The sequence below is a fragment of the Condylostylus longicornis genome, unplaced genomic scaffold (genome assembly GCF_029603195.1).
Source record: "Condylostylus longicornis isolate FDR11 unplaced genomic scaffold, ASM2960319v2 ptg000040l, whole genome shotgun sequence".
NCBI lineage: Eukaryota > Metazoa > Arthropoda > Insecta > Diptera > Dolichopodidae > Condylostylus > Condylostylus longicornis.
Window position 1 is genome coordinate 4747452 of NW_026578009.1, and position 22314 is coordinate 4769765.

The window sequence follows — 22314 nt, forward strand, 5'->3', positions numbered from 1 at the left end:
TTTTACAAATGTATAATTTTTTTTCTTTATATTTAATAATATTAATTAGTCTTACTTGAACAACTTTTGTATCAAGCGTCATATTTTCTGGGAGCTCTACTCTGTAAACTGATTGAGAAAATATTGGTGGATTATCGTTAACGTCATTTAAATAAACAGTAACATTAACAGCGGCAGATAAATTTGTAGCTGGTCCCAGTTCTTGTGCTAATATCTAAATAAAAATATAAAATAAAATTATTACTCAATTTTAATTAATTTCATTTTATTATATAGTAGTCGTACTTGAAATTCAACTGATTGTCTTTCTTCATAGTCCAGAAGGGAACTGTCTCTAACTCTAATTAAAAAGGAAGCACTTTTTTCGGCAACATTTGGCGATATTTCAAATGTACCATTATTATTTAATAAAGTCAAGGAAAATACTCCATTTTTTCCATTGTCATTGTCATAAACTCTAGGTACATATGGATCAGAAAATTGTAGCGTTGTTCCTTGCGGAGCATTTTCATCAATCCGCGTAACATATCTAAAAATAAATTTATTTTAATTTAGAAGTGGAACACCGAATTTATATGTTATTTATATTTAATTTATAAGAAATCGTAAGACAACTTACGATATTTGCAAAACAATTCTTATTTAATTAATCAAACTTACTGATCGTTTTCAAAATATGGCGGAGAATTGCTACGTTCTGGCAAAAAAAAAGCTAATTGAATTGTTGACGCCATCGCCGGTGGTTCGTCACGATTAACTTTTACTTCCTCTGCCACAACTGTTAATAATACAGGATCTCCAATATGAGTGATAGCCGCAACCTCATCTAATGGTCGCATTAAAAATATTTCCCCTAAAATCAAAAAATATATTTAAATATTTTTAAAATACATTAAGAAAATTTTAGTTGAAATCTGATATTTATATATCTAGACAGAAACATTTTAGTATATATAATTCGTGTATATTTTCCATACGTGACACAATTTGGAATTTAAATCAAAGTTATCCACTTACCACTTGTATCATTTATATCAAAAAACGACGTGAATGGGTTTCCTTCTGACACGAGACCGTATCTAATTTCACGTGGATTACCTTTATCACCATCCTCAGCATGAACTTGTAACACCTATCAAAAAAGAGTGAAAAATTATTAAATCAAATATCAAATCATGAGTATTTATACATTATGTATATTGCTATTCAAAATAAAAATAAAAAAGAAAAAATTGAAAGTTCTATTATAGTTTTGACAACGATTTCAATTTATATCAAATAAATTTTTCATGTTCCGTCACTCACTTTCAAATGAAATTTAAAATGAAAATAAATCATAATTGTTTCATACAGAGAATAAAAAGATTAGTAAAAGTTTGGTTTGTTTAAAAAATTTTCTTAAATTGAATAAATATTTTGAAAATTTAATTTTGCAATATTGTTTAAACGTCGGATTACCACCGATCTAAAAATATATATGCTATAACTATCTTTGTATGTAGTGAATAAAAAATTTAGCAAATGATTTAAGGAAAGATTACATGAACGGAAATTGGAAAAATAAGTATAAACTAGGAAAAATTATAACAATTTCTTAAATAAAATAGCTAAAGGGGAACTGTATTGACAATTTTAAGCTAAATGATAAGCCAACAGTGCCTACACCTATATTGCATGATAGAAAACACACAAAGTACTACAGCACTCTTATATGTAATCAAGCACAAAATTACTTCTTTGGTACAGTAAATTAAATGTTTGTTACTTACGAAGTAAATTATTATTCCAGCTTAACAACAAAACCAGGACGCATATATATTAAAATTTATATCATTTATAAGAACTTCTAAACAACATTCTAAATTTTTCCGAATAAATCGTAGCCAATTAATTAAATATCGTTTGTCTCTTTTCAACTTCTCAAACTAAAGAGGGAAAGAGTCTTAATGAAATATTAAGCAAAATATATGGTACTTTTCATAATTGTCATCAATTTGACGCGCGTCAAAAATAACTTTTCATAATCGTTTTGACATGTCAATTATGATTTCCTAATTTGTTGCTAACGATAAAAATTTGCAAAAATCGATGCAATGCCTCAATTTTTCTTTTTTTGTTGCTATTTTTGTGTTTACACGATGCCTGAGACCGAATGAGAGAGAATAGAGAAGAAGTCTAATTAACTAAAGTTTTTAATAAAAATGTGTTGTTTTAAAAGTAATGGCGAAAATCAGGTGTGGTTTCAAACAGCGTTACCATAATTTTCATAATGATCAATGACATATGCAAAAAATTGCAAGAATCGACGATTCTGATATTAATGACACATGATCGTCAAATCGTTGGCAATTATGGAAAGTACCTATATTGCAAAAATTGCATATATTTATTTAAAAATAAAATTAATCGAATTTTGAATTAAAGGTTTTATATAAATTAATTCCTAAGTTGAAACCTGCAGGTAAATCTAGTGTCGTACAGCTCTACACAATAAATATTAAAAAAAATTTGAAAATTGAATAAAAGCATTGCCAATTTCTTCCAATTCCCAACTTTATATTTTTGTGATCTTTTTAAATATTTGAAGAATTTTGTTTATAAAATTCTTTAAATTTTATTAAACACTAAATCTTTTAAATTAATTTCAATTTAATTTAACATTAACATTAAAATCCAATTTACATCATAATTTCAAAATGTCCGTCCAGTCTATTGTTATATAAATAATTCAAAATAATTTTTTAACTTGCGTGTTAACTTATTTAAGTCAACTTTAAGTTTTCAAACTAGAAAAAGCTGAAAAGTTTGCGTGCAACACTTTTTAAGTGATTTTCAAAACAATTAAATCGGAAAGAGAAAATAATTTAATTTTTCACAGAATAAAATTTTTTTTCTTTTTAATTTAAAAAGAAAAAGAATTTTTTTTTACGTTTTACAACATAATAAGCAACAAGTAAAACATAGTTGTCATCACATAGAATGGATATGAAAATAATATGAAAAATTAAAGTTATCAACATTATGTCATATAAGGCGCCATTTTATATGTCATAAGCAAGAAAATTATTTTTTCATAATTTAAACATAGAAAATACAAGGTAGATAATTAGTTTAGTTAGTTTAGTGTTAACAAAAAGTTGCCTTAAGAAAAAGCTCTAAGACATTAAAATAATGCTTGTGTTCTTTTCCAGTATAGTACATAAAAAATTCCAGACGAAGTGAGAAGTTGAAAGTACATTGCATTCCGAGGATCCTTTCTTTTCCATACAAAAATAAAAAGCCGTCTACTCAAATAAATGTGCTTATAAGTTTTCTAAACTAAATTACTTCCTTATACATACTTGGTACTATTGTTAATAATATTATGCAGATGTAGTGAGTCACTGCTGGCCCCCTATTACACCTAATCAATTAATCAATTATTAAATAATTACACTTAATCAATTAATCAATTAATCAAAAAATTTGCAACGAGTCTGTTGTACTAAGGGTCAAACTACCAATGGAGTATGCTAATAATAAAAGTTGAACCGGTTAAAAAGAAAGGGTTAGCAAAAAAGGGCTCTGCTGTTTTAAATGAAGTTGAACATTTAATTAAACGCAAGCCTTTTTCCAAACAAAAACAATAGTTTATGATAACTTGTGTGATTCATCGTAAAGTTAAAAAAGAGTGAATATGAAGGTTGAAATTTGAAAATTTTCAGATAACCTCCATAGGACTATTATTCTTCCTTCATTTCTTCATCATACCATACCACAATAGAATATGATTTCCACTTCTCAATTTAATTATTTCAAAATCAAATGAATAATATAAAAATACATATAAAAGTTTCAAATGAAATAGAGATTTAAAACTACATATAAGTCCAATATTGTTTGTTGATCGTACACGAAAAAATCACAAATTTAAATTTATTTTAATTAAGAAAAACCAAAACTTCTTCATACCTTATCGCCTGGAAGTAATCCATTTGGTAATTTAGTTACTGGTGGTGCCATTGTAAATATCGGTGGCTGATCCTGAACATCTTGAACAATAACTACTACTTCTAAACCTGCAATATTTCTACTATCTTGACCCGGTTCTGCATATGGATCCTGTGAAACAAATTTATGCAATTAGAAAAATTTACCTTATATACATATACATTTAAAAATAACTACAAATATATTTTTCAAACTTACATTAGCTAAAAGTGTTAAATGAAACATGGCTTGTTTTTCAAAATCTAATGGTCCTAATAAAAATATGGTCCCTTCTGTTGTATCAACTGAAGCAATTTTTTGTCTTATGGCAAATAATGGTGAACCCTATAAAATAATAATAATAATTTTTTTCTTTCTTATAAAATACTGCCATCATTATATTAAAATAAATATGAATGTATGTATTTAGCTTACCCATAACTCTAAATAAACTGGTCTAGGTGAAAGTGGGTTCTTTCTTGTAATAATATAACCTAATTCTGTTCCTCGTTTGGCGTCCTAAAAAATAAACATAAAATAAGTTTAAAGGAAAAAAATTTTTTTCCATCTTCATAAATATTATGTATGTAAATAAAATAATTTTTGTGACCCATAAAAATCAAAAATAAAAAGAAAAATAATGAGGCTTAAAATGTCATAACTTTTTACAAATAAACATGAAAATTTTTTTATGTCCTGTAATTTAATAAAGAACCAGACAAAGAGAAACTCAAGTGTATATATACATAAATATATCTTAATATTTTTATTATTAAATCTCTTATATATTGGATTTGGCTGTATCCTTGAAAACTGTTAAATATTATTGAATTGTCATTTTAACAACACTTTAACAAAATAAAAGACAGTTCAATTTCAATATGAGCTATCTTGTATTCTAAAGAGAGAATGGTCAAAGCTGGTCTTGTATCTTTATCAAAATTTTCGTCTGAAATGCAGAGTTCAATGGGGTCATACAACAAAATACAAAACAATAGACAATATGGTCTCTGCTCTGCTCTGAATGTAAACAGGTACTTTGGTTAAACAAATCCGAAAATTGAATTTCTTTTTAATAAATATATCAACAATTGTTTAAATGTTTTTCTTTAAACTATATTTAAAGTTTACAATGAAATTATAAAAAAACTGAAAAATTTGAACACTTAATCTTCAGGAAAAGGATTTGTATTGTAAACTGTTGCGAACAGGGCTAATGAATAGCACTATTCTTCGTGAACTGCCAAAAAAAGTGAAAATGTCTTTGAAAAAATAAAAAGGCAGGCACGCGATAATTAAACTTGCCATAATATGCAATGGAAAAGCAACACGGTGCAATCAATTTAACGTTCTACTAATAAACTTGTTTTACACCGATGATGTGAAAAACTATAGAAGTATAAGGGGATTTGGGGTTTTTATAAGGTATTTCTATACCCTCTTTAAAAAAATAAATTTAAACAATTACCATAATTTATTTCAATATCACTATTGGCTGTAGTAAGCATATTTCTGTCATTGAAAAAATAACAAAATAAAGTACAGTAGATAGGGTTGGCGAAAATGAGCTTTGAGCTCAAAGGAATTTCAAACCCGCATCACAGTTTAAAGATTGTTGGATTATACTTTTGAAAATATTTTATTTCTACCTTTTTTACAATTTTTAACTATTTCATACTAACTCTTTCGTGGTCACCATTTTAAAATTGTGATTACCCTTGGGTTACTTTTCATATCTTCCACAATTTTAAAGATATAAAAGTACTGTAAACAGAAACTTTTTTTGTTTTACATTATTTAGATATATTATAGATGCACACTTTAAACAGAGTTTAACTTCTAATGGGTCACTAAAGCCACACAAACAATTTAAACACACTCTTATTCTCGAACACACTCTTGAATAAAGCAACTTTTAGCGAGTATATTCGTTATGACCCAAGAGTTTACTCTAGTATGACGAGTATAATCGCTCATAACAGCGAAAGGGTTAAACATTGCATTCTACCGCGATAAATATATGATTTTTTTCTTGTATGGAATTGTGTAGCATATGAAGACATAATTAAGGATACATATGAGGAATATTTTAATTTCTGTTTAGAAAAAATAATATTAATCTGTATCATAATATGAAATTGTGGTTTTATTCGCTCTAACTAACTAACTCTGACTAAACTATAAGTTGGGCTTAATTTTTCTTAACCTTTTTTTGAAAAGTTACTGTTATATATTTATTCATTAAACGGGAGCAATTTAATAAGTTTTAAGAAATAATGGAGAAATGTTAAGGAAGTTTAATGATCAATTCATCGTTTTCTCTTTAAGAACAACCTGGGTCGAAATGCTCAAATACTTTACTATTTCATTAATGTATTTATAGTTTTGAACTTTAATAAGCAATTCTTATAACCGTACAAACATTACCGGTACAAACGTAACAACAAGTAAAAATAATGCTATGATATATAGACTCAAGTGTATGTTTTTGATCAGCGTCGAATTCTGAGTTGACTTAGCTTTGTCTTTGTCTGTCCGTCCGTCCATCCCACCGATAACTAATTGAGCTAAGTTCACCAAATTTTCACAAATGATTTATTGTAGTAAGTGCCAGAACCCTATTAAAACTGGACATGATCGGGGTACTGGTTCGGGTAGCTGCCAGAAATCCTAAAAGCTGTAATATTGATATTTCACACAAGCGAATACATTAGTAGGGCCGATGTGTTTGATAAAATTCGTTAAAATTACTTGGCTCCTTCTGGTACCTGCCATACAACTTCAACAGTAGTTTGGCACACACAATATTTTGAAAAACACAGTACCGAAATTTTGCATAAATTAATATGATTATATGACAACTTAAAGTAGTCAGCTATGGCAAATTTAATCGCACATAGAATAACAAATTCGTACGGGTATCACAGAGTTGCCAAGGTCAAGTCTATTTTTTCTCGTTTTGTTTTATTAATATCCTATAAGTAAAAATTTAGTTTTTTAATTGAAAGAGCTTGTTAGAGCTTATTAGCCTTACAAACTTTATGGCGCCTTATATTTTACCTCCGAGTATGATAAATACAGTACCTATATGTATAAAAATAATATTTTGTGTAGCTATATTTATATAGGAAAATTGAATAAATTTTAAAATTTAAAAAACTAAAAAAAAAGAATATCGAACCCCTCTCTAATTTAAATATTAATTTATTCAAGTATAAGATTTTGTATTCATAATAATATTATTGTTTTTATAGGTTTTTGTACATTTAAAAAAAAAAAACATCATATATTTATTTTAATTAACACTATACGAAAATCTACTATATATAAACAAACAAAAGTTTTGCAGTAAAATAAATTTTAAAAATGTAAAAAATTTAAAATAGAAAATCTCATATCACATAAATATTTGAAATATGTAAGCATATAGAGATAGAAGGAAAAAAATAAAAAAGGTATGTATATTTTAATGCGTATGGTATTAATTCAAATAAGAAGCATTTTCCATATTAAAATATTAAATTAACTAGAAATATGCATACCAAAAATATATTATGTACCTATATTCGTAATACAAATGTTTTTAAATAATATGTAGGTATATATATAATTATTATATATATATGATATATATATATTAAAAATGTAAATATTTTTATTTTTGGTTTTAGCATAATGTTATATAACATTTATATTCCATTCCTTCAATGGAACATTTTGTATATACATATACAGACTTAGTACCAATCCTCATGGTACACAATAAAACAAGTATATACGCAATTTATATACGCATATATATACTTCAATTTTTTGTTTTTGTCTACAACAACATCATATCCATAAAACACAATCATTATATTTTATATGTAGGCATACATTATACTCGTAAATTAAAAAAAAAAAATAATAACTATTATACATAGTCATTAAAACCATTTACACTTATCGGTAGTTGCTACATAAGTTCAATTTTTCCATAATAGTTAAATTAAAACCAGCATACATACTTTCATACATTAAATTCATACTAATTCAAAATGCTTTTCATTGATTTGCTTTTATTAAGAATTATGCAATACTTTATAACAGAAATATTGTAAAAAATAGTAATTTTTTTTTTACTTTATGCTCTCGAAAATATTTATATGCAGTAGATTTAATACATACTAAAAACTTAGTTACTTATATTATAATCTACATTTATATAAAATAATAGATTTGGGTCAAAACAATGGATTATAATGTAGCACTTTTCTCTTCAACAAGTAAAAATACGGCTTTTAAAAACAGTCTATGTATACCTATCACACTACTAAAATTATTTTCATTCATATTCGAAACTATTTCAAGGATTGCATATATTTAGGATGAACAATTTATGCAATTTTTGAAATAAAGCGTAAAGAAAATTAAAGGGGCGTTAACAAAAGAGATTTTAAGGGTTAATTGTGTGAGTTAAGAAAAATAATTATATTTTTTAATGGCATGGAATGCACCGTTAGCTTTCTGCATTTATTTACCATTTTGTTTTTTTAGAATTCAAGTATACTATGCAGCAGTAGAAGAAGCCAGCCACTATATTTCTGCAATTGTAAAGCTTGAAAAATGCTTATAGTTTAATTGCAATAAATAAATAATCATAAAATGGTATTTTTAGAGTTTAAGGGGGGGGGAGATAGGTAAAAATTTCCTTCTACGGAAATTAATTTTTACTAAAAATCTATCTACATACGAGTATAAAAGTTCAGCTTTCTATATTGAAGTGTGTAGAAGTTTAGCAAACATGTCCACGAACAGACGGACGAACCGATGGACAAAATGAAACTAATAAGAACTTTTTTTCAAAAATTTCTTGGAAAATTGCTAAAAATACTAGTATATGCAATATTATAGAAATGTAAGTATGTATGTAAGTACATACTAAATCTTAAAATTTTTCGATTAAAAAACGTGAAAAATCTTTGTTTTAATTTCATCCGGAAATGGAATTATTTATTATAGGTTTATGCATATATATGTAGTATATACATAGTACAAGCTCATAACATGATAGTTTCGTAATTCAAACCTAATAAAATAAAAAAATAAAAAAAAAAATTAACGAATTGAGAATAAGTACCGCAAAGGGGCTAAAATTGCAACAAACAAAATTGTAACAAACAAAAAAATACTTACTATAAGTACACGTTATTAATATAATATACTCGTAATATACGGTATACATGTTAAGCATAAGGAGATGTGTTGCAGTATATACATATATATATATGTATATATAAATTAAATTTTAATCTAGTTCATTTATTTATTTACAAACATCCATTCAATTTTGGTAAATTAGGTAAGCACCAATGAATATTATTTTTTTTTTGTCTTCTATTAAATTACATAAAAATTTCTAAGAGTTGTTATTATGCTTTTAAAATAAAATTATTATTGGAAACTACTTGGGAACAGCTTTGAGAAAAAATCCGACATAAAACTTGTTTTATATAAAAATGAAAGTATATTGGTAGCAATCATCTTCTTAAATTTATTTTAGAGGATATTGTGTTTTTTATTTGTTATTATAGGAAAAAAAATAAATTTGAATCACTTTCTTATTTGATGTTAAAGAAAATATTTCACTATTTTTTTTATTGCTTCATTTTTTCTAATTTTGACATCAATATTATAGATTATGACTTATTTTAACTGACATTTAATTTCAGTGGAGATGATAGGTGATGAATTTACAACCGATTTTATTTTTAACTTCATAAATTTAATTTAATATTTTTTTTAAAGAATAATTAAGTATTACAAAAAACAAAAAACAAAAAATTTTGCAATTCACGCTATACGTAAAAATTAAGTGATTAGATAATTTTTTTTTTTTTTGGAAAAAGACGATTAGACGATATTTTTTTATAAGACGATTTTAATTTCTATAAAATTAAAGTTTAAAATTTAAAAGTATACATATTTCAAATCTATAGAGAACGAAGATGGACGATAACGGAAGTGGTTCCAAGAAATGGCTTCAGACTTTGTAACATTATGGTCTATGATCAGCTACAGCAAAGGATTTACCATATATGCAAAGTAAACGTATGCGCGATAAGCGACAGAAAATAGGTACGCAATCATTATGCGCGCAATGTGCAATGTTTATTACATACTTTTCATTGCTTGGAAAATGGGAGGCTGAAGCACTTTTTAGAAATCATATAATTCGCCGAACAAGTCAGAACCGAGCCTAATCAAACAAGAGATGTTCAACAATTTTTAAACAAAATGTTCTTAAGGGAAGAAAAGGACATTTATACATAAAATTTTTTGCTAAACCATTAAACTATTGACGTTATCAAATTAAAATTAGAGGTTAGGAAGGTGTTTTTCTTACAAGCTACATATACATTAGCAGCCATTTACGGTTTCAAAGATATAAAGATTTTTTTTTTTTGAATAAATTAATATTCCGTATTCGAAATAATAGTTCTTTTTTCGAAAATTATTAAGATGGCAAAAGGTTATACTCTCATGCAGTTTGGCAAATGTAAACTTTTATATTTTACAAGAATTTTGGAATTTTCATAGAAAAATTTTATTTTTCATTATCTGGAAACTTCTTTTCATTACGAAAGTAAAACAAATCTATTAAATTAAATAAAACTTTTTTCAACCTTTGAAATTCTTTGGTTAATATTCGCAGTACGTTACTGAAACATTTGAGACAACTTTTTATAATCTTATGTACATATAAAGTTACACTTGAAACTTTTCGAAAATATTTAATACTTGTGATATACCATCAAACTATTATGAAACTGTTTGTTATAAGGCACAAGTCTTATTTTATAATTCCGTTTGGTTTAGTTAGAAATTTATTGCATAGTTAATTTTGTAGTTAACTATGCAATTAAAACATTTTAAAATAAACAGTCAATACGCTCACAATTCAATATATTTTTAGAGGGAAATAAATATCAATGTCTAAATAATGCTTGATAGCTTGAAATTAATCGTTATTCTTAATTAGGTTTTCCATTATTTTTGAAGAAATTTACATTGTTTCATATGATATCTGCATATGAAAACCAAGTTTTTCCGCATCATATTTTATTAATTTCCAGTCACATTCCTCTTTAACACTATAAACTTTGTAAGCGTTGTAATGCAAAATCAAGAATATTACAATAAATCGGCTTCTTATTTGAAAATGCACCCTCATATTTTAATTCAAATTTTTAGCATTTAACCGTTATACCACTAGAATTACTTTTAGAATAATTAATTTAAAATTAATCCTAAACATATGCAATATATATTGTAATAAGAGCCTAAAATTCTGAATCTCTATAATCAAGCCTTTTTAATTTATTAGTAAAAAGAAATTCACAAATAGTAGTGTTTTACAAATCATCAGTTTAATCGACTATACATTAATTTATGTATTCCATATTGATTTCGGTATTCAAATTCTGTACTCAGTTACTCTTTATAATATGAATATAAATTTAGGTCACTCCTAGATATTCAACTGATACTTTATAACAGTATAAAGAATTTGTTTGTACTTAATAAACTTGAAAAAAATTACTCTATACAATTTCAAACTAGTTTCTATTTTTTTTATTTAACAATTTGAAAAAGATCACTTTGACGAAATTTTATTTTCCCATCACAAAGGCTGTAATGTAAGTACATAGTTTTGATTTATTTTTATTGCAATTTTATTGTATTACAATTGAAACCAGTTTCAGGAACTATACTTTTAAAATTATTTTGTTTCTCAATCAAAAATGTATACGAATGTTATCAATATATCACGGCATAATACGTATGTGTAAATGTATATATTTTGTAAAGAAACAACTTGTACATTATCAAATCAAAATGTTAGTAAAATAGAAGATTTTTACAATAAATAAAGAAATCAACAATGAAAGTTTAAAATTATTTAAACTTCATTTAATCCCATTTAATTTTAAGTTGATTAAACACGATACAATCTAATCGGAGAGTACCATCTTTAATTAAAACCCGAAATTCGTTATTTTTGTGATTATTTTTTTTTTCATTTGTACTATTCAATGCAAAAAAAAAAATTATTTACATTTGTTGTTTAAAAATATGAAATTTCATTAATTCATGTATTTCCTGAAATTTTAATAAATACCAATCACATAGTTATTCAAAACGGAAATATTCATTACTATTCATAGCAACACTATACAAAACATACAATACAACATGTGTATGTATACGATTTGGTATACAGTAAATGTTATTTTAAAATGACGCGTTAATTTTAAGTAAAGACATTAAAGAATAACTTTACTTATAATTTTAATGATTAAAAAAATTATCAATTTGATATTTGCTTTTCAGGCCCCGTTTAAGTTTCATTCAAATTTTAGATTTCACTTATCTTTCTACATTTGCCAAAATCAATAAAAAAAAGCCAATATACACGGTCATGTAAATGTTACATATGTATGTACAACGGGTCCATAAAAAAAATCTTATTAAAAAAGTTTTTGTTAATTTGAAACGACGACTCATTTCTTCGGCATATTGATAAAAGACTCTTTAAAATTAAATGAAACGTACTTAAAGACTAAAATCTAAAAAAATTCGTCCGTAAAATATAAAATTTGTTGTAAAAAAGACGCAAATTATGACGTTCCGTATTACATTCTATATTGTACTTTTAAAAAACAAAATTTAAGATGTTTTAGATTTAAATACGGTTTAAGGTCGGTGTCAAAACGTTGTTTTTGACAATACGGAAAATTAAAAATGTTTTATTTGCATGAAAGAAAATTGCAAATAACTTTTAATTCGTAAGCAGCGTCGTGATATTTTCATAATGAATTTTAGTTTTGCACTGAGTTTTTTTTATTGCCAAGTGCATTTTTGGCATAATAGCATTGAAAAATTTTTAAAGCTTTCATATTTATAGATATTTTTTAGCTTTCATTGTATAACATAAAGTATCGCATTTATTCCATTCAACTAATTGCCACTGATTCAAATTTGGTAAATTTTTTATTTCTCATTTTGAATATTTAGACTAAAAAGATGATTTCATTTATTTACACATCTATGGGTTGGAAGTTATATAATAAAAAAATTATTTGTTTTATAAATGAACTCCTTTAAACTACCAACTGTTTGAAATTTGATATAAAATGGCCAAGCGATGGATATGAGTAATAGTAAAATCCTATGAGTCCTCCTTAGGATTTTCCTATTACTCATAATTCTTAATTCTGTTGCATCTTTAGGCATGCAAAATTGTGAAGTTTCTCCTAAACTGTTTTAGTTTAATTTGTAAAACTGTATATCTTTAAATGAGCAAGTATTTTTCTATAAACACCATAACAAATTGTTAAATTTTATGTAAGTACTAAATAAACATTTTTCGTTCATTTTAAAGTGGTTTCATTGTACACATGTAATTGAGGAATATTATGAAATCTTAAAAAAAATCAAAAAATTTTTAAACCTTTTTTTCTGAAATGCTCAACAACTGTCAATAATTATAAATTGTATTTTTTTTCTTCTTCTTCTTATTATTATTATTATACTTCAAAATGTCAAATAAAAGTATTGGTTATCTGTATCGATACAATCGATACATACAACTTTCATATTAAATAGAAATTGGACAAGACATAAAAATTAAAAATTGAAGATGAGAGAGAAAAAAAATATTTTTTTTTTGTATTTCAAAACCTACGATTATCTTTCCAACAACTTAACTTGTATTAAAATTAACAGTTTTTTTTTTATTTACATTATCTTATTTTTAAAATCAAAATTTCGAACCAATTTAATTTTTACTAAAAATGTCAATGTCAGATACATTTTTGCTATTTTTTCTGTTTAAAATTTTTTTGAACATGATTTTTTTTTTTTTGTCTTTTAACTATTTGAATAATTGATGATGCCCTTGCTTGTTTAAAAAAAAAAAAAATTTCGAACTTAAGTAATTTTTATTTATTTTTCAATTTTTTTTCTTCTCATTTTAGGCTCAAAAAAATCTAGTAAAATTTCATTCCAAAAATAAGGTCAAATCATCGAAGATTTTTTAGTTATATAGGTAACAGAAAAGTATAAAGAGAATTAAAATAATAAAATAAACAGCTAGGAGAACCCGTTATTATTTGTTTAAAATAAAGTACACATAATTCAGGTAGATAGAAGCTCATTTACTGGCCTTTATTGTCTTTTTTTTTTTCTTTTTGAATTTTAGATTCTTTACAAAATCAGTGCAAAGTAATATTACTCTTTATTTTGTATGAAAAATTTTAGGGATGGAACATTTATTATTTACAAAAATCGAATTCTAAAAAATTTTTTAATTAGAAAAATAAGAAAAAAAATTTTTTTTTATTCATTAAATTCCGATGACAATGAATTTTTTTTTTTATTTCATAAAAATACTCGAATTGTGCAAGTAAGAAAAAAATAAAAAAATTTTTTAAATTAGTTATTATTTTATTTTTTTTTTTTTAGTTTTTCAGTTCTACCCAAGACCGGATTTTTATTTAATATCGACAATTTTCTCTATTATCTTGTCAATAACAGCGCAAGAAAAAAGAGAGAGACTGATTGTGTTTTGGTGGTTAAGTATTTCAAGTACTAAATCGTTTCATTCGATCTTTTCGAAATGTGAATTGTAAAAGAAGTTTTGTTTAACTTAATTAAAGAAACAATTCGGAACAAACGATTTTATTTAATTAAAGTTGTTAACCTTTAAAAAAATTTTTTTTTTTTCTTTAACTTTAAATTGGACAAAAAATATTTTTTTATTTATTTTTTTTAAAAATGGTAATTAAATATGTTGTGTATGCGCAAATATTTATAATTTGAATTCTTACAAATAATTTTTTTTTATATATAGGTATGTATAATAAAGGTGTTTTTGTTTTTATTATTATTGCTTATGTTTGGATTAATTAACATAAATAAATTATATAATTTTTGTCGTATGCAAATGTACCTAAAGAGTTTTTTTTTTGCTTCGCCTTATACTTTTCATACGAAAATTATAAAGAAAACAAAATAACAGCAATAGCACAAAAAAAAATAAATAAATTTATTACTTGTATTATAAATATGAGTATAAAAATTAAAATATTTAAAGAATATCATAGAATTATAGAGGATACAAATAAATGGGGTTCAAAGAAGCACATCTTTCTGTAATAATTTTTTATAATTTTTATTTATTCTGGGCGTGTGTGAATATTGTTACATGAAAAATTTAAAATAAATTACTGTATATAGGGTTGTAATAGATGATGGGCCCATTAAGGATTTTTTTGTATATATAATTGAATGTAAATAGAATTAATCAAATCAAGCAAGACAGTGTAGATTATAACCACCATTATTTATTCTATACACACTACTATTTTTCAAAAAATTTTACTATCTAAATTTTCTAGAACCACAAACAAAAGGTATGGTTCTATAATATACTAAAATTGTATTCTTATTGAAATCTTTATAATTGGTCCGAGCTTTCAATACCTTTTGAAATTCAGCCAAATTCGAAGACAGTAATTCTGGAAAAGTCACGGAACTACTTTTTTTTATGAGTTTTGAGTTATGTATACAAAAAACTTCAGAAATTTTTAAACTATTTTTATAAAAAAACCCACGTAAGTCTAACGTTAGTATTTTCGGAAAAATAACGTTGTAAATTTTTCACGTCACTGCAAATTAGCAATTATTGTGTATATTTTCAAGTGCGTTTTTCTCGAAACATAAAAAAAGCAGTTTGGTGACTCTTTCATAATATATTGCGAGAAGATAAATTTATTTTTTGTAGAAAAAGTTATTCGATTATTTTATTTGTGGCATTCTTGAAAATATGCGGCATCTTAGGAACTGACTAGTTAGCTAGGAAAACTAATTTTGTTTAATTAAAAAATAAAACAAATTTAGACAACTTTTATTTCTCGAAATATATTTTTATAATTGAATAAGCTGCATTTATGTTTGTGGACCAATGCAAATTAATTGTATTTATGCGAGCTTTTAATAAATGCAAAGCCCGGGTATATTTGCAAAAAAAAAGCAATGTGTAGGTTTAAAAAGCAAGGCATAGGCATTTAATAGGCCTGTATTTTTTTTTTTAATTTACCGACCCTATATTTTTTCACGTTTCAGACCTAATACGTTAACAAATTTTTTATGTCAATACGCTTACTCTTTAGTTTCTTAAAACGGATTACATAAATTTGCACTTGCTTAAGTTCAATACACGCACTACGGTAGTTTAAAATGATTTTAATTAAATTTTTACAAGATCATGCTTTTTTTAAGTTATCAGGGCAGCTGCAGTACAAATTTATGTGTGAGTTGAATAAACGTTTTTTTTTACGAAGTTTTAATTAAAATGGATTTAGACTATAACGAAAATTAAAATGTCACGTCGCAATAGTTGCAGCGGATTTATTTAATGCAGTAAAGGACGTTATCTTAAAAACTTTTATCTATTTTATAAAATTCTCATCATACTTTTATAGAAATAGAGAAAGGAATTTCAAATGGCACATTAATTATTTTCCTAAAATCTACTTCGGAATAACCTAGTTAATTTTGAATTATAACGTTTTGTTGTGGTATTTATGGTTATTCATAATATCATTCATATCTATAAATATTAATTAATATTCATTATTATGCTTAGCATACAATAATTGTTTACATTGATATATATATGTAGGTTTGTAAAAATCTGTCATAATTTATCATTAATTTTCAACAGAGCATTTTTTTTTTTAATCAGAAGCGATCTTTATTTTAAATACAAAATTTCTTAAATAGCTAGAAAAGGTAGCCGAATACTTTGCATAAAATTTCGGTACGTTTTCCATACATGAACATAAACAGTTTGATTTACATATGTATAGAATTACATACGTACATATATGAATTGTAGGGTTACAGCGAAAATAATACTCTTATACAAATATGCATTCAGTTTTGGTTATGCGTTGAAAAAAAATTGAAAAAATTTTTTATATATTTTGCAACATTAAGCAGGGATGGCAAACACTTTTTTTTTTGGATCATGCTCAATTAGAAATAATTTATATACTGAAGATAGAGATGTAATTTACGTTATATGTAAATTAAAAATCGGCAAACAAAATTTTTATTGAAGAGTAGAAATTTTCTATAAAATGTAAAATAGTAACGCTATTCAAACGTAGAAGAAAGCGTTAAAATTCTGTGGAAGCTCACGTTTATTTTGACACATTTACCAATGAAAACTTATTCGCATGTATCCTAAAGCTTGCCAACTCTGATTCTGAGTACAGTGTTGTTGTTTGCCATCAATTAAAATTTCATTATTTAAAATTTTGTTTTGATTTTGTTTAGACATCATTAAATTTTAATTTATGAACCATAAAATCAGTTTGAAATTTTTTAATATCTATTAATTTCTGAGATAATATATTATTGTTTACATACATATATGTATGAATATACTCGATACGATATTTATGTTAATGACTCAAAGATGATCCACCTACATTAATTTGATTTTAGTTAAAAAAATTATGTGTGTAAAATTTGTTCCCACACCTCCAAATATCAACAAATAGCAAAACATATTCTTATTTTACAGCAGTATGTGTGTGTGTGTGTTCATTATACATCACACTTAAATGCATCGTTTATTAAACTTTATTTTACTTGGAAACGTTCCAATGTCAACTGGTTATTTTACTTATCAGAAACTAAAACCAACTGCATTATCTAATACAATATTTATTTAATAAAAAAAAATTATCTTTTCCAAGGATTCTTTAATAGACTATTTATAGTAAAATAAGGTAAACCGTAATATTATTTGAACATAAGTATGTGTAATACATACTAGATAATTATATAGAACTAATTATGTGTATATACTCGTACATTCATATAAAAATATGTAATGTGCTTTAAGAAAAAAAATTATTTTTTTTTATGATAAATATTATATACTTATAATGTAGTTGAACCAGAAAAGTGACTATTATACGAAAGATGAAGATCTATAGAGTTCCATTAACATTTTCTTAATCGATTATTTTAATACAAGTTACAACATTTTGTGATAAACTTATTAAATACCTTGTCATTAAATATTAATAAAAATAATGAATTTTTAATGGGTCTCTAAAGAGAGCAACAACAAAAAAAAATATTTATAAACAAGAAAATAATACAATTATTACTTACCTCAGGTATTATAATTATACCCGGTTTATGAGGAAATATTAAATCATATGGCGTTGTGAAATTAGTTGCTGTTATTGAACATGATTGCACTGACATACCACCTTTTGTATCTTTAACAGAAACTTGAAAATCATGAAATCGTCCTGGTTCAAGACGTCTTTGTAATATTACGTTTGCTTGGCAAACTGAATTATATTTTGTACATGGAAGCGTTTCTACTTGTACTATTGATGATGATGCATCTCCAACTAATTCAAATGCTAATGGATAATCAAATTCTTCATCTGTGGCACGCAATCTATATATAACAGAACCGACCATTGCATCAGCTGGTATTAAAACTAATCTCATTCTTGTTGATGGATCAAATTTTGGATCTACACTGTATGTTGTCATTGAAAACATTCCTATTAATAGCATATAGAAACGTAACAAATGTCCAGTAATAGAAGCCATTCTAAAATAATAAAAAAAAATAATTTTTTTTAAATGAAATTATGGCATTTATAATTATTATTTTAAAAAAAAAAAATAGATAATTTGATTTTTTTTTCTAAATTCCAAAAAGTTATTAGGTACCTATATATGTACATATACATATGTATATAAAATTTTATATTTTAGCGCTGAATTTTATTCTTTAAATAGTTTCCTTAAAAATTTTCTACTTTAAATGTTATGCCCCAAAATAAGATTTTGAATTCACTGAGTATCGTAAGATTAGAAATAATTCATCATATTTTAGAGCATGTGACATAATGTAAATTTTTCAATATCGTTATAGTAAAATTATTCCTTCATTAATATTTCAATCCCATGTATATACAATTTGAGGGCATATAAATTAATTCACATATGAAAAACGTACAAAATTAATAGCTTTCATTAAAATTAGAACTACATTCGCAGTATTATATGGCTACTCTACTAGGCTTTAATAGATATATCTGCCGATTAAGTTAATTATTAATAATTGTAAACTCACATTTTTGACTTCAACATTAGATAGTCTGAGATATTAGACTATCCTTAATCACATTAAGAAAGAACATTGCATAATAGTTCAAAACAGCCGTCGGCAAAGTGCGCCCCATTCAACTTCAAAATATATTCGATTGCGACTGTTAAAATTTTTCAAAAAAATTTTTAAAAATTTAATCACGGATAGATATGGGAAATATTAATATGGGAAGATAATAGATATGGTATAGGATAAGTCAGTTGAAAATGTAATTTTTCTTGTAAGTAGATAATATAGGAAACTCAAGTGGCCCATATTCATACTCATATAGCACACATTTGCCCTTAACCCACGAAAGTTTGCCGACAGCTGCTCCAAACGCTTCAGTAATTTTTAAAATTTTTTTGTATTTTAAACTCAACTATCCTAAAAATGAAAGCAAAAGGAGAGAAAGGAGAAAAATAATGGTAATTCTTCGCTGTTAGTAGTATAGCCATTTAAAATAACAAAATTCTACCCATAATAATTAATAGTATTTCAATAATTAAATTAAAATTTCGATTTTTATTCATGTAAATTTAATCTTTTCAAAATTAAATTTCACTGTTATTCTTCAATTATATGGACAACACTATTATTACATAAATTAATTAAAATTATTTTCCATGTGTATACCTATACATAAAGAGGGATAAAAAAGGAATTCATTTTGTAAATAATGCAATCCATCTTTTAATTAAATAAAAATAAATCAATAATAATTAAATATTAAATAACAATATAAAGAAAATTTTATTTAATTTCGATTTCACTTTTATATTAAACGTTTAATGAACATTTTATTATTTACAAATCAATTATTATTACCAAAATCTAATCAATTAGTTGAGATGTTAAGGATTATATTAAAAATCAATAATTATACAATATAATTTTTGTATGAATTGGATTAAAATTCCTCAATAATAATTTTCATATAATATACTGGTACTGTTATACTTTCTTTTAAATGTGCTCATTTATAAAATGGTGCTATAAAATGAGCATAAATAATTTTTATATTAAAATTAAAGTGTGCCATCTATACATTTAAATAGTTACTTTTATTAAGTATTTTTTTTTTTGTTATGAAAGAATTTCAAAAATATTATTGTTTGTTAGTTGGAAAACGTTAACAAAGGTTTCTTCAAAAAAAATCCTCCATCTTTATTTTATACACTTTTTTTTTTCTCCTGTTTTATCTTTTGAGAAATTTGTTTCAAATAATATACTAAATATATGTAGGGTATGTATGTAGATATAGAAAAATTACTACAATATGAACGAAATTAAAAAAAAAAAAATATACCCAATTGAATCTAAAATAATGATAGTTTTAATAAAAATTGAGATATTTGACAGAGTCACGATCTTATATACCATTGTTATTATATTTTTTTTTTATAGTGTATATATGAGGTGTCAAGCGTAGCCTTCGAAAAGGTTAAATCGATTTTCAGTTTAAGACAAAACGATTTTATTACTCTCTTTTTCGATTCAATTTTTTTTTGTTATTTTTATATTTGTTTGTTAGATTGTTTTTCTTACTTTGATTTCTAATATTAAATTTTTTTTTGTTATACTGTTGTTATTCTTAATATAACAAAAAATCATTCATCATCATTTCATTGTAATTTTTCTGCTCGTTTTTGTTTTTTCTCTTTTTTCTTTTTTGGCATCGAAATATAAATGGTTCAACAACGATGTGGAAAAAAAAATTTAATTTTTTTTTTTATTATAGAGTACCAATTTTTTTTTTATTATTATTGCAACATCAAAGATCGCGTCATCTTTCTATTTATCTCAATAAAAATTTTATATTCGTTTCGATTTCCTGAACGTATTTTTTTTTCTTATATGCCACAACATTTTCACGATTACTTTTTACTCCCTCTTTTGGCTACATATTGAAAATAGAATAACGTTGTTTGTCATTTAAGTTATTGTTGTTATTTTGTGACACACATACATATATATATACATACATACATATAATGCACATATATTTTTCTTTTTCTTTGTTTCATTGTAATATAAGTGACAAGTTTCCCATCTGTGCGCGCCGGTTTAAATTGCGCAATTTTCCTCTTTTTTTTTCTTTCTTTCTCTCTCTTATTTTATTTTTGTCATTACGACGGCGTACCTTTTTTCTTTAATTTTCCAAATAATGAGTATTGTGAATTTTTTATACAAAACACTAGTAAAATAAATTTATATAGACTTTAATTTATCTTAATTAATTTTATTATTAATTATAATTTTAAGAACAAATTTATTTTAAAATCGAAATTAAAATTTTAATACGATTTTTTTCTTTTTTTTATTTATTTTTGTTCTTGTTTTGTGTGATACGTGGAAATTTAAAAAAAAAAATCGAGTATTAATTGTTAATACCAACCTTAAAATATATAAAATAACATACCTACTTTTTTATTTTATAATTTTAATTTAAATTTATTTCAGAGTTACCGTTTTATGAAAACATATGGGTGGTATAATAATGAGAATATCAAAACTAACCCGTTGGAAAGAATTTATTTAAAGTTTCTTAATATAATTCGAAGACATAAGAAAGTGTTTCACATAAACGCTTAATAAAAATTGCTATTTCCAGTCTTGACATCATCCTAAATAAACTATTTGCAATATTTTTCATTTAATTAATGAACGTTATGGGAAGGAACAAAATTACACCACAAAAATCCGGATAATGAACAAACAATACTACACCACGAAAATTCGGATTCATATAAACAGAACGTTATTTTCAGATATTCCCTTATAATTTTTTTGTAGCAATATTGTAGTATGAATTACTTACATTAAGAATCTTCCGTATACACATTGTATCGTATAGTTTACGATAAGGTTACGATATATGGTTACGGTATTATTACGATATTTACGATAATAGGGATTACAACACGTCAATATTTGTAATATAGCAAACATCAATGTTTTTAATGTTCAAAAGAGAATTTAAATTAATAGATAAGGGACAGCTATGCAAAAATCTCAAAACTGAAAATTAATAATACCATATATAAATATTTCTTTCTAACGGTAACACATTTTCAAATATCAGACAAATATAAAAAATATATTTC

The 22314-nt window shown here is 24.8% G+C and overlaps 1 protein-coding gene across 3 annotated transcripts in view; it reads right to left on the reverse strand.

Annotated features, from left to right (window-relative positions):
• Positions 1–22314, reverse strand: part of LOC129609609 (cadherin-86C) — a 78839-nt gene that overhangs the window by 20164 nt on the left and 36361 nt on the right. For all 3 annotated transcript variants that reach the window (XR_008697025.1, XM_055521636.1, XM_055521635.1), the window contains exons 2-9: positions 18208–18664; positions 4405–4488; positions 4189–4314; positions 3952–4101; positions 1018–1132; positions 661–853; positions 286–529; positions 56–214 (exon numbers count right to left, since the gene is read on the reverse strand). Coding sequence is in view for 2 of the 3 variants with exons in the window: in XM_055521636.1 (XP_055377611.1) it covers positions 56–214; positions 286–529; positions 661–853; positions 1018–1132; positions 3952–4101; positions 4189–4314; positions 4405–4488; positions 18208–18663 (1527 nt within the window). In the remaining variant the exon portion in view is untranslated. The remainder of the gene's footprint in view (positions 1–55; positions 215–285; positions 530–660; positions 854–1017; positions 1133–3951; positions 4102–4188; positions 4315–4404; positions 4489–18207; positions 18665–22314) is intronic.